Source organism: Danio rerio, chromosome 14, assembly GCF_049306965.1.
Source record: "Danio rerio strain Tuebingen ecotype United States chromosome 14, GRCz12tu, whole genome shotgun sequence".
Taxonomy (NCBI): Eukaryota; Metazoa; Chordata; class Actinopteri; order Cypriniformes; family Danionidae; genus Danio; species Danio rerio.
The window spans coordinates 4,498,012-4,522,786 of record NC_133189.1 but is presented as its reverse complement, the minus strand read 5'-3'; the positions used below and the strand labels follow the sequence as shown (position 1 = coordinate 4,522,786).

Below are 24,775 nucleotides of genomic sequence, written 5' to 3'. Positions count from 1 at the left end.
ATATAAAAAAATCATGAAGGCACCAGGAGATAACAAATGCCATAGCGCACAACTATTTGTTCTAGAGAAAAGCTTGTCTTTAATTTCTGAATATTTATAAAATATTTTGAATAGAAGTTGAAGTTAGTTAACATATTTTCAGGTCCATTTTTAACTAACACTCACTGCATGTTAACAGTCAGAAGCTACGATACAGAATATTGCGCTGAAGCTTCACTACAAATTTAAATCGCAAATCGAAATCGCAATATCTGTAAAAAAAAATCCCGATTAGATATTTTCCCAAAATCACACAGCCCTAGTAAATATTAAAGTGTTGTTTTAGCCGTACTGACACTGACCCCTCCAATAGAGATAGAGAGGCTGCGCAATCAGCTAAAGTGTTGCTAGAACTGGTTTTATGTATGGGCGATATATATTGCATCACCAAAAATGATTAAGGTCATGTCCATGTGTATGAGTCGATATATTGATTATTGTGGCAGGCCTATGACTCAGCCACTCTTAATTAATTTATTTTTATTATTGTATTTATATTTTGTTGCTTAGTTCATGTTCAGCTAAACCGAAGTCTTTTGATAAAGCTTATCATATTAATGAGTGCAAAACAAAAATTGCTTGCAAAGGCAGAGAAATCAGAGAAACTTCACAACACAGAAATCAATACTTTGAGATCAGTAAGATTAAGTTCATAGTTTGATTCAGCAAATAAGGCTTAAATTAATGATTGAAAACTCGAAATTTGGGATGTATTGAGTTACTCGTCTCTGTGTGATACAGTTTACTGTACAGATTTTTTTTTCTCTCAAAATGTTTTACAAAATTTGTACACTGTAAAACCCAAAAAGTTAAGGTAACTCAATCCGTTTGAGGAAACCCATTGCAACAAACTGTTTTTAGTTCAAAGACTAATCCTAATAAGTACTGTGTACTTAATCCATTGAGTAAAATAAGCAATTTTAGCACAATAAAACCCGATAAATGAAGAGAACTCAAACCAACTGAGTACTGTAAAAACCAATAAGTTAAGGCAACTCAAACCGTTTGAGAAAACCGATTGCTATAAACCAGGGGTGTCAAACTCAATTCCTGGAGGGCCGAAGCCCTGCACAGTTTAGTTCCAACCCTGCTCCAACACACTTACCTGTAGGTTTCAAACAAGCCTGAAGGACTCAATTAGTTTGATCAGGTGTGTTTAATTAGGGTTGGAACTAAACTGTGCAGAGCTACGGCCCTTTTGGAACTGAGTTTGACACCTGTGCTATAAACCAGTTGAGTAAAAAACTAATCTATATGAGTATTATCAACGCTCATACATGCATTCACTGATTCAGAGGTTGCGTATGAGGGGTGCTGATCGACGCACAGCTCTAATGGAAAGAAAGTGAATGCAGACTTTTTTTTATTAATTTCAACATGCTTTTAAGATAAAAAATATGAGAGAAATATGGGAAAATACCTAATAAATAATGGTAAAATACGGAACAATCCCGGCAAAAACATGAGGGTTGTCAAGTATGAAGTGGAGTGTTTGTCGAACAACAGTTTTGCGAGATAACTCAAAACATCTTTGCAAAGGAATGCAAAAACTTTCAAAAATATGTTTACCTATCATTTTTTTCCCCCACTCATTTTTTTTTCTTCCACCCATTTTTTTTCTCCAACATCCTGTCCCTTCCAGGTTTCCGTAATTTTTCACTAAATAAACGCAGCATTGGTGAGGATAACAGACTTGTTTTAAAATCATAAATCTAATCTCGCTCTCCTGCTAGCATGATGGCATCTCTTTCATGACTCAGTGGGTCCTGAAGGGACGTTGGCTGTTTGTGGGTGTTTGTGCTGAAAGGCCTGTTAATCTCTGTTTGTCTGTCTGATTCGCTCTCTCTTTAACATGAGTGTATAACGCAAGGCGTCCAGGTTGTGCTTGTGACGGCTCCTGCATCAGCGCTCTGCTTAAAGCCAGTGAATGATGTTCAGTCAAGCAGTTACTGATCTTTCATTCTGACTCAGAGCTGAAGAGACGACACTCCCTCCTGTTCTCAGCACAGCCGGCTGTCACGTTCATCAGTCCAGAAAATTACATGTCTTTTCTATTCTCGTTAGTGATGTTTGCTGAGGCAAGAATGACTTAACCATTTTCTCGTACTCAAAAGTATGAGATAATTCTGTTATAGTTTAGTCCTGATTGAGTTTCTTTCATCCGCTGAACACAAAAGAAGATATTTTGAAGAATGTTGGAAACTGCTAGCTATTGACTTCCTATTGCCAGTTTTCAACCTTCTACAAAATACAATGGGGAAAATAAGTATTGAACGCGTCATGTTAGTACCAACTTCTGCAGCGAGCAAAGCTTCTGAAGCGGTGCCGACGGATCCACAATGCAGTTCGGCAACGCCTGACGTCACCCATTCAAAGTGAATGGGAAGCGTTGACGCTGACGCCCCGTGTGAATAGGGTGTTATGGATTTCTTTGGTTGTTGTTACCAATATCCGGTGAAAATTTCAAGTCAACGGCACCCTCAAAAATGTTTTCTGAGAAAAAATGGTGACAAGTTAAATACTTATTTCCCCCACTGTATCTTCTTTTGTGTTCAGTGAAAGAAACTCTGAAAGATTTTAATAGCATTTTATTTTTGGGTGCCCTGCCCCTTTGATGCACTCTTAGTCACTGCTGTTACAAATTCATTCATTCGTTTTATTTTCAGCTTAGTCCCTTTATTAATCTGGGGTCGCCACAGCAGAGTGAACCGCCAACTTATCCAGCATATGCTTTACACTGCAGATGCCCTTCTAGCTGCAACCCATCACTGGGAAAGCTGTAACAAATAAAATGTTTTAAATCCTTTTAGTGAATCAGTTCACAAAGCAGGTCAGAATGATTCAAAATTATGTTACAAATAATAATAAAATTGTAATGATTTTAGTTTTTTATTGTTTATATAGGGTTTCTTAATAATTAAATATTTCCATGATTTATTTCAGTTATTCATTATTTATTTATTCAAAAATCTTTATATTTGCTTATTGTATGCTTTATGTAATAGAATTATTTAATTATTATAATTATTAGACCTTCTGTAAAATTATTTCTGATAATAGATAATGCTTAAACTAAATAGTTTGAATTAACTTCTAATAATGAAACAAATTAATAATATTTTACTAATTTTCTGTGATACTTGTATCCAGCTTATTTAAATTTAGCTATTTAAATGCTTGAATACAATTCTTTTGGGGGCTAATAATATTGGCTTTGCTGTTTTAAAATATGTAAAAATATTTCAATATTGAAATATATATATAAAAAGATATCAACTTATCCAGCATATGTTTTACGCAGCGGATGCCCTTCCAGCCACAACCCAACACTGGGGGAAAAAAAAAATAAAATAAATAAAAAATAAATAAATATATATATATATATATATATATATATATATATATATATATATATAAAGCTGTGATTTTATTTTTATGATAATAATAATAAAAGAACAAAAACACACCAATAAATAAATATAGTAATAATACAATATAATAAATGTTTATATATATATATATATATATATATATATATATATATATATATATATATATATATATATATATATATATATATATTAATAAATAGTCTTTTATTATTATCTGCATTTATCACCATGACAGAATTATTGTAATTTCAGTCTTCAGTCTTGCATACTTCCTGTCACTTGATAAGAGGAAGGCATGAAGGCAACTACAGTACATGGGAAGAGTGTCAGCAGCACTTCCTGTTGCTCAGCTGGGGAAAGTCAGCACATTTTATGAGGTCACTGTGGCTATAAATAGTGCTGGCTCAGCCGGGAGGAAAAATGCCTGCAAACCAAAGATTTCAGCAGAAAGGCCGTCACTGAAGCAGATTCTGCTATGGATGTCTCTCTCTGCAGTGTGTTTGTCGTTATGGTGGGCGTCAGATTCTGGCGTCACACGAGGTCTGTGGCAGCAGACTGCAGTCAGTGGTAATCTCTCTCCTGGTAGTGCCATTACATTAGTGCCATCTGCCACCTGGCGTTTGTGTGGATGGCAACTCTTGAGGGTTTGTTGCAAATCAGAAACACTGTTAATTTATTTTAGTGGTTGCTGTTCTGTATTGTAGGCATGCAGAACATTTCTATAATTAATACACAGTATATGATAGACAGTCAAAATTATTCGCCCTCCTGTGAGTTACTTTTTTTCATTTTCAAATATTTTCCGAATGATGTTTCACAGATCAAGTCCTACTAATGTAGAAACAATCTCAAAACGAACATGCATTGTGAAATATGTCGTTTATACTCAACATATAATATAAAGCAGGATGAACTTTAATTATATTGCTGGATTCATACCAAGCGTGTCGCACCATGCTCTGGATCAAGGGTTCTCAACTGGTTTGGCCATGGTCACATTTTTACATGGTCATCAAGCTGCGACGCAAATTTTTAAGAACTGTAACACAATTTTAGGAATTATAATAAATTTGTAATTATTTGTTAACATATATATGTAGTGACAGATATATCATAAGAAAATCACCAAGAATTACAAATAAACAATATTTTACTGCTGTCATTTAACAAAATGTATCTAATTATAGAAATATTAGAAAGTAAAAACGACAAATACTGTAAACAGTGGTTAGGGTTAGGAAAGGTTGAGTTAAGATGAACTAAACTGAACTGTTAATAAAACATGTTGTCTGGTTTCTGAATGTCGTTTTAATTTAGGTTTCATGCTCTCTTGTTAGAGCACCTCGCATGAAACACTGAGGCTTTAAGTCTTTTTTTGTCGTTATTATATTAGGGCTGTGCAATTAATCGAAAATCCGGTTTCGATTTCGATTTTGGCTTCTAACGATTATGAAAAACCATTAATTGAGAGAAACGATTATTGCATCATATACCGCCCCCTTTCCAGTCGAGTTGTACACTTTTGTCGCTCTGCAAAGCTCAGTTCCATGTGAAAATGACTAAAAGCCTGTACTGTAATGTAACGTTTGCAGCACGGGGTGCGCATCATTCATTGATGTACGTTCGAATCATTCATATTTTTAATAATGCGAAAGAGCACGTGCTGTTGTGTGTGTGCGCCGCTCTAAGCCTCGGACAGGCTCGGAGACGAGCAGAGCACACACATCTACGCCATCTTAATGTGAGCGCTTTACTGGTCAAATACATGCACGTGTGTGTCAGAGCCCGATGTTTAGTGATTATTCATATTTAGCCTCATTTGTGTAATAAACAAATGAGTTGAGAAACAAAAGACATGTGAAAGAGACTAATAATATTGAGCTATTAAAACAGGTTTCAAAATATTTAAATATTATAGGAAATACTATAAAAAATTCCTCTGTTAAACATAATTTGGGAAATATTTCTATATATAAAAAAAAAAATCACAGAAGGGCGAATAATTTTGACTTTAACTGATAATTGTTTTGAATAATTGTGATTACAATTATAACCAAAATAATCGGGATAATGATTTTTCCCATAATCGAGCAGCCCTACAATATATGTAAATCCATACTTTACATCTTCAGGGTCATACTTGCGCTTCGACATATTTGTTGCTATAGTTAAATGAAATTTCACATGTCAAACGGTGGGGTTGTCATGCACGCATTTCAATATAAAAGTCAAAACAATTTAAAAATTAAACTTAAAAAAAAAAAAAGAAAAAGAAATTAAACAACCCTCTGAAAATGTTCCCGCGACCCACTTTTGGGTTGCGACCCTCCAGTTGAGAAACACTGCTCTAGATTACTCACGGGAAGATTTGTGCCTTAAAAATGTTCGGGTTAAGTAGAATATCTTGAATTTGAGCAGAAAATGCGAATGATGTGAGTTTTAAGAGCTAACATGTCACGCATTCCAGATCATTCACACCATCCAGTTTGCATTACTCTACTTACACGAATACTTAAATTTGAGTTTGGTTTGAATCATATGATCTTGCAGGCCGGATAAAATGATTCGAGTTTGACATGTGCTATAGGAGATTGGTAGGCCCACATGGATTCAGATTTTTATCCCATCATTGAGTCCATGTGTGTACATTTATATTTATTCAGTTTTTAAATTAGTTACAGTAATATTATTGACTAATGAAAATGTGACTTGTGTACAATATAGTTTGTAAAGGAATATTTTCTGTCATTTAGTAGACATATTATATGAGATGCGTTATGTACCAAATAAGTAAATCTAATTGTATTTGCATTTTAAACATTAACTTTTAATGTTTGAATTTTTATATATTAACTTTTTAGTTATGATTTTTTCTTTTAGTTTTTTACAAAATTCTGTGGAGAAATAGCAAAAACTGTCCACAGATACTGTCTGGCCCTAGGGATCGGCAATAGATATATAGTATGCACTGTTAAAAAAAAAAAGCAAACAGTTTTGGGGTTTGGGATGGATGGCTGTTTTGCATTTATTTATGCTTTGGGATTGCATGGTACCCTTGATATCTATTCTGACCACGTTTGATGTTGGTCATGTACAATGGTCAGCATATATAAGTTCACACCCTCACAAATCTCTCTTTTAATTTTATATTTTCTATAGGAAGTTATACAATATTATAATTGTGCATATACATTACAGTCCGGAGCTTATCTAACAACATAACTTACGATAATGGTAAAAATGTAAATGGTAAAACTATTAGACCTAAATGTATATGTTCTATAAAAATATTAAATACAAATTTAAACAAGAGGAAAAATCAAGAGAAACACAAAAATAAATAAAATTTTTTGTAGCTTTTAATTTATTTTTGCAATATTTTGCTTGAATTTAATTGAATTTTCTTTCAATTTCCAAATATGTTTGGTGACTAAAATATTATTTTTAATAAATTTAATTTAAGTACTAGTTTTAATCAAGTTTAATAAATCTGTTTTGTTTAAATTCACCAAAATACATTGCCCATATTCACTGAGAAATGGATACAAATATTCTTCTTCAAAATGGGGTGTGCCCAATTATGCTGAGCACTGTAAATTACATATATTTTATGAATTTTATATTATTTTTCTAACACAATAATTTGTTTTAAACTGCAAAAACTGTAACTAAGTTACATCAAAAGTTATAGAAGTAAAGATCAAAAACAGTAATGCAATTTGAAAGCATAAATAAATGTTAAACAACAATGAATCATAAGATATCGACAACTGTTAATGTTAGCTAAAAAAACATCTCTACTGTGTAATCATACAAGAAATGGGATTATACTGATGCAATGTTTATATTGATGCAGAGTCCTTTGTGGTTCTAGATCTAGTGTTAGGGCTCTATTTTGACGGTCCAGGCGCAAAACGAGGGCGCAAACGCTTTCAGGGCGTGTCAGAATCTAATTTAAGGACGGCAAAATCCGCTTTGCGCCATGGCGCATGGGCTAAAAGGGTTGAGTTTATTTTTTTTAATGAGTTATAGGTGTGTTTTGAGAATAAACCAATCAGTCTCATCTCCCATTCACTTTAAGAGGCAGTTGCGTCGCGCCATAAGCGCATTTGCTATTTACATAACGTAAAGTAAGTGTAAGTAGAAAAACTGAGCATTTCACTAGCAATAAAACAGTTAAACAGAGCATCTACTGCACGAGAATGAGAGATAAATGATTAACTTTCACTTTCGCTCTCATGAATATAGGGAAACCTTGTACGCACAGACATCAATTAGTCTATAAATAATTAATTTTGTTCGTTAAGCGCAAAGATTTGTTTCAAAACTATTTCTAAATTCAGTTCTAATTTCCAGCAAACGAATAAATGAACAATAATAACAAAATGTGCTCAAAAAACGTTATATCCAAATACACATGCTGTGCCTCATATGGTCTAAAACCTGACAGGTGGGCAAATCTAAGCTTGTTTTTAATAAAACAAATATAAATATGAATATAATAAATAATACTGCTAATAATAATAATATTATACAAGAGCAAATTGAATGAACTGAAAAAGCCTCCCGAGATGAAGAAAGTATGAAAGCAGTGGTTTTTAAATTTATGTTTTGTAATATTTTAATCCTTTATATTTATATCCTATATATATCCTTAATATTTTATCTCTTTTTCATATGTAAAGATATTTGCGTATTGCTCTACATCTTGTGTGTATTAAGCAGTGTGTTAGCGAGGCGCACTATGAGCCAGACAATAGACCGGCTTTGATCTGGTCTAAAGAACAGACTATTATAGTTTCTCAAAATACTATTATAGTTTCTTCTCAAAATACTATTATAGTTTCTTTTTTAGACCAGAACGCCTATGGGCGCACATATGAGCGCAATTGCATTTGCTATTTAAACAGCGCGGCGCAACACCTCAAAACGACTCTTGCGCCGAGCTGAAAGTAGCAAATAACAGTTGCGTTGCGCCTTACGCCACATTGCGCCAGGTGTATGATAGGGCCCTTAGACTGTCAAAGTGCTAACCTAATTTTTCCACTTTGAGAATTAATAAAAAATGTTACTTCGCACATAAATGGTGCCGTTTTGTTTTAGAAATCCACCAGTTTGTGCCATTTACTGGTCTGATTAATAAAAATGCCTAAAACTCTGTGCGTGCGTGCGTGCGTGTATAAGTAAATCTGTGTTGATCAGTAAGAATGTCCTTCTTTCTTCCTCTGCAGTTTTTGACTACAGCTATCGGGACTATATTCTGTCATGGTACGTCCCCTTGAGTCGAGATGAGGGCCAGCTGTACCAGATGCTGTCGGAGGACTTCTGGGAAATGATCAAACAGGTGCGAATGCGTCTGTCTGAGGTGGACGTGGTCAACCTCGTCTGTAACGACATGGTCAAAACCCTCCACCAGCACTTCTGTGACCTCAAAGCTGCTAACACAAGGTGAGACGCACCACGTTTTAGTGCTCGTAATGGAGACAGAAAGAACTTAAACTTTTTTTTTTTTTTACTTTGAAACAACTTAAATTCTAGTACTGATATTAAAACCACTAGAAACCGGAGCACCCAGAGGAAACCCACACCAACACGGGGAGAACATGCAAACTCCACACTGAAATGCCTACTGGCTCAGCCGGGACTTAAACCAGCGACCTTCTTGCTGTAAGGCGACAGTGCTAAAGACTGAACTGAACAGAATGAACACTGGAAATACTGACGACTCATTTCATGGAGCTCAGAATCACTTTTTTTTGTCACGATTTTGATCTTTGGACTTTGCAGACCTTTTATGATGACAAACAGCATGCAGCAAGATAGTATCCCAAAAAGCACAAAGGGGTCATTTCCAGCATGTTGTCATTTTCAAAACGGCTAAATGTCCTTTGCTGTACTGACCAGTACTTTATCATTCTCACACCACATCAAAGCAAAAAAAAAAAAAATATGTCAGGCATAATAGCTGATGCTCTCTGTGTTGTTCTGAGTTTATGGACTGTGCCACTGGCTCTACGCCCAGAGACAAAGCATTAAGAGATGCATCATCTCTGTATCATCTTTAGCTCAATGGCAGCCATTAGAAGAACATCTAGAGCTTTTAGAGAGCTGTGATTAGATTGATTAGGAAAGGGCAATGGCCTTGCCATCTCATGAATAATATTGTTTCAAATATTATTTAGACCTCCTTTTTTTAAAAAATATTTTAGGAGTGCTGTAATGTTCCATTAAAATAAAAATAACAACCATAAATGAAAATTCTGTCATTAATTACTCACCCTCATGTCATTTCAATTCCCTGCGACTTTGTTCATATTCAAACTAAATTTTAAAACATTTGAGGTTAATCTCAAAATCTCCCTCATCCTTCGTAGACAGCAAGGGTCTTGAAACATTTCAGAAAGTCTAGAAAAGAAAACGAAAACATTGTCAAAGCATTCCGTGTGACTTCAGTGGTTCAAGTGTAATCATACGAAGCTCTGAGGACACTTTTGAAGAAAAAACTCTTCGGAACTCATGAAACAAAATCCACTTTTCCACTATCAGTGCAGGTTCTGTTTGCTTAATCATCCCATTCCATGTCGATCCAGTCCAGTCGTCAGCAAGGGAACATTTTAATTTTCCACTGTGGTGCTGATAATGGAAATCTTGGAATGTGGTACAAATGCGCTCGTCATTGCTTTGATGACATAAATGTAATAATGTAAGCAGCAAGATGGATGACTATCAGATATTTCTGTTTTTGGTCTCCTGATATTTGCTTCATTGAAAAACAACAACAACAACAAATAATAATAACAATAATAATAATAACAATAATAATTATAACAACAATAATAATAATAATAATAATAATAATAATAAATCATAATAACAACAACAATAATAATAATAATACTAAAAATAATAACAATAATAATAATAATAATAATAATAATAATAATAATAATAATAATAAATCATAACAACAACAACAATAATAATAATAATAACCATAATAATAATAATAATAATAATAATAATAATAATAAAAAATAAATAAATAATAATAATAATAATAATAATAATAATAATAATAATAATAATAATAATAATAAATCATAACAACAACAACAATAATAATAATAATAACCATAATAATAATAATAATAATAATAATAATAATAATAAAAAATAAATAAATAATAATAATAATAATAATAATAATAATAATAATAATAATAATAATAATAATTTGTGTGATTCTGCATAGCAAGTTTTGGAGGCCCTGCCAACCAGGCAACAGTGTGATGCCATTTGCACACATGCTCCACCACTCCAGCATGATTCAGCATGGTTGTCTAACCGGGCTTAGATTTTGGGTTGAGAATAGTTTAGAAACATGCCTTGCTTTTCCAGGCTGATGTAAAAAGCAAAAAAACTCTTTTTCAACGCAAACAAATTCAGTGGGATCAAGGGCCTTAGTTTTTTGGTGAAATATTGTTTTTAAGAGTCACAAGGAATGCAAAGTTTTGCATGTGGTTTGTTTGTCTGGATTTTCAGAGCGATTTACATAATTATTTATCAACTTACTTTTAGCTGATTTACCTCGTTTCAGCCAGAAAAGCACAAGATTGTGAAACCTTTGTGCACTCTGCACGTGTATCCAATCTGCAAGTGTTCTGATCATAAGGTCATGGATTCGCTAATTTCTGATTTTGTTTTGGTAGAAAGCTTGCTGATTGCTTTAGAAACACACTCATACACTCATTCATTTGCACACATGTACATACACAAGCGCAGTCTTTACATTATTGTTTCTTAGTTTGATTGATCATGATGTCTTCTGACGACTTTAAAATGCCAGCCTGTAATTCAACTCTTTAGTTTTACTCAAAACATCAGTCACACACTTGCATACTTGGATTTCTGTGTGTATGGATGCAGTAATGAGCATCTCTGCCTGTCGTTTCTTCATCTCTCTCTCTCTCTCTCACTCTGTGTGATCATTAGCTGAGTGCACAGACATCTTCTCTTCCTCCACTCATCTCTCCTCTCCCACCCGATCTGTTTATCTGTCTCTGTCCATTTATGAATTATTTGACACTTTTCACCTTTTGAACTGAGATCAGTCTTGCTCTTTGTCAGTTTTCAATGATGCTTTGCAAGAAGAAAACTGTGATAATCCTATATAGATAAAAACACACAGCAACATACATTTAATTTAATTTTTACATTTAATTAAATTTAATAGATTTTTTAAATTTAATTTAGTTTTAGTAAAATTTTATTTGGTTTAATTTTTTTAAATTAAAGTAAATTTAATTTAGTATAATTTAATAAAAATAAAATAATTATTTTTATTTAATTGTATTATTTTTTATTTATTTATTTATTTATTTATTTTTTATTTCATTGCTTGGCCAAATTTTATGAAATACAATTTTTGTGGAAAAAAATAGAAAAGTAAACATGTAATGTAAAGGAAACGTACAACAAAATAGCATATTGAAAAAAAAAAAAACAGTGACCTGATAATCCTATCTTGATAAAAAAAAAAACACAAATTAACACATATTTAATTTAATTTAATATTTTTAATTTAATTTTATTTTATTAACTTTATTTTATTTAAAATTTTATTTAATGATTTAATTAAATTTAAGTTTTAATTTATTTTTATTTTATTTTATTGCTTGGCTAAATTCTATGAAAAAAAAACAATGTGAAAATATAATGTAAAGGAAACACATAAAACATTAGTAAAAAATAAAACAATAAAATATATCTAGATAATAATTTATATATTTTTCCATGTTCATTTTCATATATTTGTTTTTTCCTTTGACCAAATTTAATAAATTAAAAATTGTGAAAATAACACAGAAAAGATCAAATGAAATATAACATAAAAATATAAAACAATAGTAAGAAATAAAACAAAAAGAAATTTGTGTGACATGATAATTTCTATATCTTTCCATTTTAATTTTCATATCAGTTTATTGAATTGACTTACTTTGCACATTGCCAAATAAAGGTTTATAAAGAAAAGTACAGAACAGAGAAGTAAGCTATCATATAACGTAACATGAAGAGGTGTAATAAAGATAGATAAACAAACAAAGCTGTCATATAAGGTAACCTATTTTTCTTTTTCATTCTGTCTCTCTCCAGGCTGGAGGAAGTTCCCCGGCCATTTCCGTTGCATCCATGTCTGCAGAGTCCAGATGAGGAACTGCGTTTCCTGCGCTGTTGTGCTCGTCTGCTCCTGCTGCGTCTGCTGCCCGTGCGGGATGCTCGCTCTCGCAGTCTACGCCTCCTCCTGGTGGAGGTCGTCACTACTAAAGGTGACCTGGATCTTCCTACAGCTTACAGTACACTCAGAACATCACATACAGTTGAAGTCTGAATTATTAGCGCCCTCCTTTATTTCTGCTTTACGAAAGGAAGAGTTTTTCAACTAATTTCTAAGTGTAACAACTTATTTCTGATGACTGTTTTCTTTTATCTTTGCCATAATTACAGTACATAATATTTGACTAGATATTTTTCAAGACATTAGTGTTCAGCTTAATATGACATTTAAAAGCTTAACTAGGTTAAGTGGGCAAGTCAGGGTAATTAGGCCGATTTCCGCTACGTGGAGCGTCACACCAAATTTGATCCCGCCACAGCTACATTAGAGCTTTTCATTCAAAACATTTGTCGTGGTTTTTTTTTAAATAGTGGGTGATAATCGCACCAAAACGTAATAAAAGGTAAGTGAATTATAACAACGCGAGCTTTTCTGTAACCGTAGTAGTGCTGTGCATAATTTGTTTAACCCTTTAAGATTATGTGCTGGCTGACTGACAGGTGCTTGATGCGGGAGGCCAGCAAACAAGACGTATAGCCGTCTCACTTTACTTTAGGACACATTATTGCTGCTCTGTAGGTCTATTGGAGACATTCATAAATATTCCTAGCAAATCTAATAAATGTCGAAGACATACTTGTTACATAAATGCACTAAATCACACTTCAGCAGCGTTTATTTGAGTGCGCACAAGAAGATCTGCGCTTGAGCAGGGTATATTTGAGGGGGCATGCGATAAGTTTTGTGCACGAGCAGTGGAAATTGGTGCGCAAGTAAAGAGATGCGCATGTATGTAGGCTATTACATAAATGCGATCTCGAGTTGTAATACTGCGCTCACGAGTCACGACAGAAATAACGAACACAGATAAAAAGGCCTGCCGCCACAGCTGGAAAAAATCCTAGAGGAAACACTGAAAGTCATTGTGTAATGACGGTTTGTTCTGTAGGCAAACCAAAAAATATAGCTTATGAGGCCTAATAATTTTGACCTTAAACGGTCTTTAAAAAATTAAAAGCTGCTTTTCTTCTAGCTGAAATAAATCAAATAATAAGAAATAATATTATAGGAAATACTGTGAAAGATTCCTCGCTCTGTTAAACATCATTTGGGAAATATTTAAAAAATAATAAAACATTCACCGGAGGGCGAATCATTTTGACTTCGTACATAATAAATGAAAAACATCACATACAAAATACATGTTATAAACATCACATACATAATACATGTTAAACATCACATAAATGCAAGGCTGTTGGGCAGAGATGACCAAAGTACACACATCTTTTACTCAAGTAAAAGTATAGATACTCATGTTTAATATGAAAGTTGAAGTACTGATTACACTTTTGTACTCAAGTAAAAGTAAAGAAGTACGGCCTGAAATATTTACTTACGTAAAAGTATTCATTACTATACCTATTTTAGTTTCACGGTTATAACTACACTGCACATTTTGTATCTATACAAAATTAACTTTCTGGTGGTCAGTTCTTTAGATGGTTTAAAGTATCTCACACGGTACTTTCACGGTTTATGTCTTAAATAATAATATTAAAAACAAAAATAGAGACATAAAAATCCTATAAATAAACATTTGACCTCCCCGATAACTGTTCACACCATTACAAATGCATGATCACAGCCAGCATATTAGACTCTTATGTATTTTAATAGATGCCTATATTTGCAAATAAAAGTTAACGAGTGTTAACGAGGTACTAACGAGGGTGCTAAACAAGCTGTCTGTATAAACACACACACAGACAAACAGCACCAAGCAAGCGACAGCGACACACTGCATCTCTCTCTCATTCACACACATACACACACACAAACATAGACAGCGCCAAACAAGCGACACACAGCATCCTGCTCTCTCTCATTCACACACATAAACAAACACGCACGCATGTGCTTGCTCGCTCGGGAGTGATATTGTTAGACCGCCCGCTCCCGTTCAAATTACACCAGAGTGTAATTTGCGCATTATTCTGAGTTTTTGTTCCTCTATCCAGAAGTAACAGCCGAAAGGAGAGGAAAAGTCTTTGTCAGCAGGTCAAATGGACCACAGAGAGAGGGAGAGAGATATGGAGTTTACTTTAATTCTCTCAATCGCAGAGAAATAGGGGCTTCTGCTGTAAGTGTCAGTGAAATACTGCAGCAGACACACACGCAGTGAAATTGTTCACAGTTTCTGCGTTTTTAAAGGGCCATGAAATCCCCCTGTTTCAGCTGGGTGTTTTCACACCTCTAGTTCGGAAAAAGTCAGGAAAGTGGGTGTGTCTAGCTCTGTTTAGGTGGGAGTGTCGGGGAGGGAAAAGGGGAAGGATTTGAATAAAAATGGGAGTGTCGGTTTGGCACGCGCTGATTTTCACAGAGGCAAAACAAACACACACACAGGGGAGAAAGACAGTGACTGTGTTTAATGACAGTGGAATGTTTGACACCGCATGTCTTATAAAAGAAAAAAAAATTCTCAGTAACTCAGATGCACTTGGTAGGTCAGAAAGCCGCGTGTGTGTAGACTATCCTTTCACAAAATGCGGCGAAAATTAAACCAGACGATCGGTAATAGTTTGCTTGCAGTGTTTACATGTTTACACTCGAAGAGAAGCATTTAGAGCAAATCTTTCAGTTGACAATATTGTAGAGATATTAATGTAAACTAAGTAACTTAGAAATCATTGTGACTAAGGTCTGTCTTTAAACACTGAAAGAGTACTGCTGACCATACAAACTATAACTTTGCCATCTGAATGAACAAAGGGCGCTGATTGCTTACACTTACCAAATCTGTAGAGACAGGACAATCAACACCAACTGCAGCCGCATCTTTTTAAAAAGGAGACGAGTAGCAAATCCGGATTTCACTATTTCCAGATGTGAAAAGCTCTTTAGTAAAAAATGTTCCGTACAAACGTATTTCTGACGCGTGTCGCGTGCACTGATCCACACGTGAGTCCAGCTGCGCTCTCATAGCTGGAAAATGAAGACAAAACCTTCATTGCAGCACATTATAAAAGTAACACTGGCAACCCATATCTCCAAACATTTCTTATTCTTCTACCACTTTTTTTTAGCAACACAAGGAGTCGTCTCCCTGCCGTCTGAACACTGTTTCAGGTACAAACAGTCTTCGAAGCTAGCATGCATATTAATGAAGTTGCACTGCATACACAATAGAGCGCGCTGATTGGTTTGAACAAAGCCTTGCTCATAAATTAATGCAGCACACTCATTAGCCCCTTTCACTCATACAGACCTTTCCGGAAAATTACCGGCAATTTTCCAGAAAGGTTGTATGTGTGAACAGGTCCTTTTTGAAAATACCGGTAAATTCGTTCTGGCTATTTTCCGGAAAGAGAAGTTGTAACATTACCGGTAATTTGCCGGAATGCTGCGCTGTGTGAATGCAGAAGGAAGATTGCCGGAAAGAGCTCGTCCACGTCTAGAACATGCTGACGTGAGACGTCTGCTTTAGCCAATCAGAACAGTCAGACGCGTTTACGTCCGCGCGGTTTATGAGAATAAAAGCCTTTGAATATTTTCCCAGACGCATTTAGCGGCTAGAAGTTAGTCAGATAACGTTTCTATGTTCATCTTAATGCCAACTGTGTAAATAATAATCGATAAGATGCTTATGATAAGCCGTTGTTTGTTTACCTTCAAGCTTTGCGTGTGCCTGTGAAACAGCCTGTGAGCGCCAGCATACGCACGTATTATGAACATCTCGACATGTGAAAGTGATCCTCCATATGTTTCCATCAAAGTTGTTCACAATACTGATCATCCACAGAGTTTGTAATGTAGTCAAATGTTTACAAATACAAGCGCAGCCGTCTAAGGCTCATTTGTGGTGAATGATGTCAGAATTTACCGGTATTTTGGAATGGAAAAAAAATTCCAGAAAAATTCCGTAACGTCCTCGCCCGTGTGAACAGCGCTTTTTTGAATATACCGGTAAAGCTGTTCCGGAAATTTTCCGGTTATTTATCGGTATTACTGTGTGAAAGGGGCTATTGATGTAATAGGGTACTCCCAGGTACAGACATCCAGTCTACACACTGGAATACACGCTAAAATCTCATAGCCGTGACGCAGCTTCAAAAATTTGTTTCAAACTGGAAGTACGAATTTGCTCGAAATAACGCAAAAACCATCAATTTTTACTTTTTAGTGAGATATATGTGTCTTAATGGTGTTTTTAGCAGTGTGGGACACATATACGACTGTCAACAGCTCGAAAAATGTGCTTTGGTGTTTCGTGACCCTTTAAGTAGTTGTAAGTTTTCAACTACTTTAAGTAGGCGTGCTCGCCTCCCTTGCCATATTAAGCTACGGCGACATAAGTGCATATAAGATAAATGACATCAGTACACAATAACCGGTTATGATTATTACTGAACCAATGCCGTGCCATTATGTCCATCAGTTTCACTTTTGTTACACCCCTGTTAGTCATTAGTTTCCATCATATTATGTGTATTCATATCCCTGTGTTTAGTCAGTCCATTGTTTAGTATTCTTAGTTGTGCATTGTCGTCACCCCATGTTGTTCCTGAGTCTCCTGTGTTTCCTATGTCCTTCATGTGAGTGTTAATCAATAAATCTACGTGTTTTGATAACTCCTGCGATCCTTTGCCTTCCTGAGATAGCTCAGGTGTGACAGCTATCCCTTTAAGAAACGAACAGAACCGTGTTATTATCTTTAGCTTTTAATGTTCGATAGAAGTATGAAACGACATCAATGCCTTTTGCAAACTGCGCTGTTGGGAATAGTTTTCCACACACAGATTAGCTGTTGTGTCATAACTCTCCCCTGACGTGGTGTAATGACGAAGATATTTCCGTAATGCGGCTGAAAAGCAGTACAAGACTTTGATAAGTAGAAATCATTTGCCTTCATGAATCAAAACAAAACGCAGAGCTTTACTGCTCATGTTCTGCGCACTGATAAATCCCCGTCTGTCTGAACAAAGCCTCCTTTCACCGACACTATCACAACTTGAGAATTAGATTTTGGGCAAAATCTTGTTTTTGGCTGGAGATACGAATTTTCAAACGACGGCTGTCTGTTGGAGCTGATTGTCTGTTCAGTGTTCTTACAATGCGCCTTTTGTGTAAGGGCTCATCAGACATGAACTACAGATTTTGACCAGAAAATTGATTCCAGGATTTTTTTTTTTTGATGAGCAGCAGATGTGTGATTGTAATTGTCTGTGATTTGCCATGAAATTACTAATTACATCTATTATTGGAGACAGACAGTCAGACAGACAGATAGACAGATGTGCTGCTGGAGAGAGAAAGGGGCTGTGATGACTGCAGGTACTTCATGTGCAGAGATGAGCGGATATTAAACACACACACACACACACACACACACACACACACACACACACACACACACCCTTACTCATGATTCAGTAATGTCCTTTACAAAAACACCTACTAACACTAAAAGCTGTAAGGATTAAAGTTGCCCTGCTACCACTGACTTTATCTTTTAATAAATGTCACAATGGGGTGACATGGTGGTTCAATGGTAAGCACTTGCCTCGCAGCAAGAAGGTCACTGGTTCGTGTCCCAGCTGAGTCAGTTGGCATTTCCGTGTGGAGTTTGCATGTTCTCCCTGTGATCGAATTGGTTTTCTCCGGTTTCCCTCACAGTCCAAACACATGCGCTATAGGTGAATTGAATAAGCTAAATTAACCTTAGTGTATGTGTGTGAATGAGTGTGTGTGAGGGTGTTTCCCAGTGCTGGGTTGCAGCTGGAGCCCTTCCTCTGCATAAAACATATGCTGGATAAGTTGGCGGTTCATTCAGCTGTGGTGACCCCTGATGAATAAAGGCACTAGGCCGAATGGAAATGAATGAATGAATAAATTAATGGGATAGTTAACCCCCAATAATTAATTGTTACCATTTACTCCCCTTTTACTTGTCCAAAGCAGATTTGATTGTAATTTTTCTGTTGAATGATCATTAATAAAGACATTTTGACTTGCTGGTTGATGGTATCCATTGACTTCCATTGTAATCCTTATCTTACTATTAAAGTTACTAGATACCACTGGGTACCAGCGTGTCCAAATTCTTCTTGTGTAGAGTAAATATTGAGGTATTTTTAAATTTTTTGGGTGGATTATTCCTTTAAATAAGTTGTTTGTGGCTTAAATGCAAGTCTAAAGTTTTACTTAATTTGAATACTTGGGATTTTAAATATGCAAATTAGACCTGTCTCCACTGAATCACACTGATCTACTTTCACTTACTCAAGTGAAGTAGTCACTGCTTAATGGTTAGTTGATTAATCCAGCAATATACAGTTGAAGTCAGAATTATTAGCCCCCCCTTTTAATTTTTTTTCTTTCTAAATGCTCATTGGCGGCATTTAACACAAAATAAAGCACATAATCTGTACCTGAGGTGATCATTGTCATAGTAGTTTATGCTGTCTTTTTGTCGCGATGTTGTGGAAATCGAAAATAGAATTCGAAAATTGAAATTTTGCAGAACAAAAATTCGTACATAAAACTTTGGCTTTTATTGCATGTAGTTGATCTTGAATGCATCATTTGTTGCTTTAGATAAAATGTCTGTCAATAATCAAATGGTAAAAAAAACAGCAAGTAATCTTCGTAAAACAAATGCTACTTTGCACATCAATGTTCATCAACTACAGTATGAGGTTTAATATGTATTAATTATATTATAAACCTTACAATTTCGTTGGAGTGCAGTGAGTGCACTATTCTGTGCTTCTGATTGGCTGTATATAAATTTCTGTCGTTTTTCGTCTAGTGCAAACAGAAACATTTCTTAACACTGCAAATCTAGTCACATGGCATGTTGTTAAGACATGATGTTACAATGTCACCTGCTCACCTGATGTTTATTCTCGTAATATTTATATTATTTGCTAATTAATAACCACCTCATGTGGAACTCTGAATCTGCGTCTCATTTCAGAGTCTGCTACTAAATGAAAGTGCATGCTTTGAGCGTCTTTCTGAATGAATGAAAAATGCGGTTTTCCACCAAGGCAATATAATTACTGAAATATAATTGGCCAAACTGGCATTGGGCAGGTTAAAAGAACCAATACAAAGACAGATATTCCGGCACATAACACACATATTCAAAGCAGAATATCTGACTTTTTCAGATAAACAAGAATGTTAATTTAATATGTTTCTTAAATATCTGCAAACATATGAAGGTATGTTTATGCTTTAGAAGAGTCAAAAACTTGCATACAGCCCCTGTAATGAATATATGTATATATTATATTAGTGATAGGACAGTTAAAATAAAAAACCTTTTTGTTTTTTTTCCCGTTAGGTTTACCTAATGGTACATGTTTTTTTTTTTTATTGTATCTTGAGTGTTTATCACAAACCGTGAAACAAACTGAACTGACAATTATGTGAACTATCCCACTAATAATGTTTGCAATATCTGTATAAATGATTCATGCCTATTAAAATACCAATTTTTGTGCTGTCAGGATCAGGATGCTGCTTGTAGATGAACTTTTAACCCATTTTCCTCTGGTCTGGGTTCAAATTGAAGGAAGCGTTTGCATCTGTTGTCTCAAACTGGCAGGTTGCCACTCATTTTTAATTTTTTCGTGGCGAGACGTGATCGGCAGCTCTGTCTGGCAGTAATGAGGCACTGCCTCTTGCTCCGTATGCTGCGTCTTAGTGTTCCTCATCAGCGCTACGTCAACAAGACCCCGTGTAGCTTTTCACATCTCATTCTGATTGAGAGACTGGCAAAAGCGTGATGAGCTTTTCAGAGTAACTGCTTGATTTCGTGTGTGATGTGTTGTGTGGGTTCTCATTAGCTCTTCCATAGCTGTCTGCCATCTACATGTACTGTTTATGATTGAAAGCCTAAAACACCTTCAAGCTTTCACACCTATCCGCTTGTTAAGTGTGATGTCACGTGAAGTGGCTTCCGGGTCCAAGCACTTTATCAAACTGTATCAAATGATAATAATAAACAATTACAAAGTGATGTATTACTTTTGGAAATCACGATCGCAATATACAGGGTGAGCCATTTATATGGATACACCTTAATAAAATGGGAATGGTTGATGGTATTAACGTTCTGTTTGTGGCATATTAGTATAAGTGAGGGGGCAAACTTTTCAAGATGGGTGGTGACCATGGTGGCCATTTTGAAGTCGGCCATCTTGGATCCAACTTTTGTTTTTTTCAAAAGGAAGAGGGTCATGTGACACATCAAACTTATTGGAAATTCACAAGAAAAACAATGGTGTGCTTGGTTTTAACGTAACTTTATTCTTTCAGGAGTTATTTACAAGTTTCTGACCACTTATAAAATGTGTTCAATGTGCTGCCCATTGTGTTGGACTGTCAATGCAACCCTCTTCTCCCACTCTTCACACACTGATAGCAACACCGCAGGAGAAATGCTAGCACAGGCTTCCAGTATTTGTAGTTTCAGGTGCTGCACATCTTATATCTTCACACCATAGTGTAACGTTCCCTTGCAGAACGTATTTTGGATAAGTGTGTGCGTTCGTTTGTATGTGGGTGTGTCGTTTCATGCATGTGTTACAGGTACGAACGGCATTGGAGGATCCGCATTTCGTGCTGATGACGTTGGCCGCTGACGCTGGGTTAGCGCCACCACAATTATTATAGATGTTTTAAGGCTTTAAAACCCCTCACTACACTGTTTATACACAATCTCATGCAGGCATTAATATTTTCACACAATTTTCTCTCGTTTGAGCACTCTCAAAGCTCAAACTTTCCTAGAAAATTAAGTCAGGTATTATAGAATGAAACCAAACATCAAAACCTGTTGTCAGGCTCAAACATTTAGCGCTGTCAACAAAAGGTTCATAAATCTTTTTGACTTTTGTGTATATAATGTTGGCATCCAGTATAATGTTCTTTATCTTGCAATCACTGATTCCCAAAGCTAAAGCAGACTCCATTCTTAATGGGGTTGCACACCTGATGAGCCGCGCACAAGACAGTTGGAAGTAACACACACCAGAACCACATGGTCTCATGTTATTTGAAATTAAATTATTCAAATGGCGCTCCATGGCACGGCAGAAATATGAACAGTGGCATGAGTCATAGCAGGGTGTCACAGATGGTCACTTATTTGCATCGCCCTGTTATAAACTTATGTTTACAATTCTAAAATGCATGGCACTGTGTGTTGTGGCGCATCCAGTGTGCAACCCCCTTTATGATGGTCTTGCTGCGGACAGTCACAACCCTTTTTGCATCCCTGTTGGAACTCGCACTGCTAGCGATCGAAGATTTATGTTAATTTGGCAAGCTGAACGCACTCTGAACTGTACAGGAGACACGGAGGAGATTTATTGACAATGGTCTACAGCCAATCAGGACGCTGAATGGGCTGTAAAAAAAAAAGCAATCTGCAAGGCTGTGAAAGGTGAATCTTGTTATAGCGAGAGACCACTGTATATACAATAATATGCACATTTTATATACGTTCTTGAATATTATTAATTTGTTGTTGTGTGATTGTGTTCATGCAGTGGTTTTACCTTAATTGAGATCTTTAAACCAGTTAAACTCTGCGTCCGTGACCTCATCGACTTTCGCTTTAAGATTTAAAGGGCTAGCGTTGCACCAGACCCCCGTTAGTGGTTTCGTTTGAAAGTGTAGAATCTATATTTTATGCACAGATGCATCACTTTGGTTTTTATTCTACTGTACAAAAGTTATTTACACTTAAATACTCAGTATTTTGGATACCCGAGCTGGGTATTTTACATTGATTCATTTACATATTTTTCATGACACGTGTACAAGTTATAGCTCAAATGAAAGCTCCTGCCGGTGCTCATACAGTTCTAGCATTCTTTTTACTGAATTATATTCACATATCAAACAGTTGCCGAATGAATCGCCGTGTTTCCATGGTGCAGAAGTGAAAACAATACATTTATGATCAGTAAGCAGCCCCAGATAGCACAGACAGCTGTCATCTCTTACCTTATGCTGTGCTCTTCAGGGCCATTTCTCCTCTGTTTTTGAGGTGATGTGCATAAGTAATCCTTTTATATGTCTGACGTGGTCCAAACACAGTGAATTATGTTTGATCAAACAAAAGAATAGTGAAATATGAAAACAATGATCGCTCCCTGTGGCTTGTACAGCACCTCTCATCAGTTGGAATACAATAACTTTTGCATAGATTATGGTAGAGACATTTTTCTTATTTCCTATGATTACAGACATGTGCAGGAACAACCAACATTAATTACAGCATGCTAGACCACACAGAACCTAAAAGGTACACTTTCAAATTTGAGTTTATAAAAAAAAAATACAAAAAGCGCCTCTTTATTTAGGTGTTTATCATAAAACAGACAACATATACAGATATTTTAAACACTTTCAATGGTGTTTTATGAAAACTCAAAGGGTTTTCTTTAAAATGATACCAAATTTTTGCATTTACACCTCTGCATGTGGATTTGGGAAGCTTTTAAATTTGGGTAGGCAAAATCCAGGCGGAAATCCCAAAATACCAGCAGAGTTTAACTGGTTAAAATGCTTTGACTGTAATGAAATAATCGTCTAATTATGCATTTAAAAGTCTTGAGCAGCTTTTTATAACTAACGTCTTGTGCTGCTACAGTAATTAACTTTTTAAAAGCTTTGCCTGACTGTAGTTCAACTGCTTGAAATTCAGTTATGAGTAGCTTTCGGTTTGTGAAGTGTGAACAGCGATGTAATTATGCTTCCTACCTTTTGGAGCGGTTTTCATGTCGTGCCTTTAATGCCTTAAAATGCTTGTCAGCCCTCAAGGTTTTGGTGCAAAGCTTTTAATTGGTTCCCTCTCTTTCTCTTTGCAGTGCTCAAGCCGTTGGTGGATGTTTTGAGCGATCCGGACTACATTAACCGCATGCTGCTAGCTCAGTTAGAGCACAGGGAGCAGGTGAACGAGCATCATAAGAAAGCGTACACGTATGCGCCGTCCTACGAGGAGTTCATCAAACTCATCAGCAGCAGCTCTGACATACAGTTCCTCAAACAGCTCAGGTATGAAGCACACGGCGGCCCTGCATCTTTACATTTCCCATCATTCTGCAGTCATTGCATTGGTGTGCATGTAAAAAATAGGTTAAAAGGGGTAAAGCTCAATGTTTCCTATAAAAGGTGTTTAAAGGTGCACTGACTAAGCAAATTTTTTATAATTTTTGACCAGTGTTGGAACAAATCCCTGAACACATTTGCAACCAATCAGCAGTAAGAGGTGTGTCTTGTAACTATAGCGGAGATGTCAAAAAGGGGTGTGGTCATGTTTGTTTATCAGTGTGTTAGGTTTTTGGGCTTCAACTTGTCAACTTCATTTGTCAAAAGCTCTTTAGGACCGTGGCGCACCAAACGGACCTGTGTGTGTGTGTGTGTGTGTGTGTGTGTGTGTGTGTGTGTGTGTGTGTGTGTGTGTGTGTGTGTGTGTGTGTGTGTGTGTGTGTGTGTGTGTGTGTGTGTGTGCTTTAGTGTTGCAAGATGTTGGTTGCAATTATTAGAGCTGGCAACATTTTTAATTACTTATACATCTGTTTTACTTTATTTTTTATTGTTGTACTCTGTTTCAGCTGACAGTAAACACTCAGGGCTCTATTTTGACAGTCCATGCGCAGAGCGCAAAACACAGGGCGCAAACGCTTTCAGGGCGTGTCAGAACGCATTTTTGCTAATTTAAGGACGGGAAAATCCGCTTTGCGCCATGGCACATGGGCTAAAAGGGTTGAGTTTATTTTCTTAATGAGTTATAGGTGTGTTTTGAGAATAAACCAATTAGAGTCTAAATTGTTTCAGGAATTTCAATACAAGGAAAAAATGACTTTTGTTTAGATTTTGTTAAATTAATATTGGATTAATATCCCTTTACAGACATTTCCTGAACAGTTTTGTTGTCTGAGTGGCAGTAGTCGTTTCAAACTAAAATGGTCCTGTGGTCCACTAC

The 24,775-nt window shown here is 35.7% G+C and overlaps 1 protein-coding gene across 1 annotated transcript in view; it reads left to right on the top strand.

Annotated features, from left to right (window-relative positions):
• The window catches only part of snx25 (sorting nexin 25), an 83,690-nt gene that overhangs the window by 12,294 nt on the left and 46,621 nt on the right, over window positions 1-24,775 (top strand). Inside the window, 3 exon segments of the mRNA NM_001163293.1 lie at window positions 8,663-8,879; window positions 12,588-12,760; window positions 23,658-23,844. Coding sequence (NP_001156765.1) covers window positions 8,663-8,879; window positions 12,588-12,760; window positions 23,658-23,844 — 577 coding nt within the window.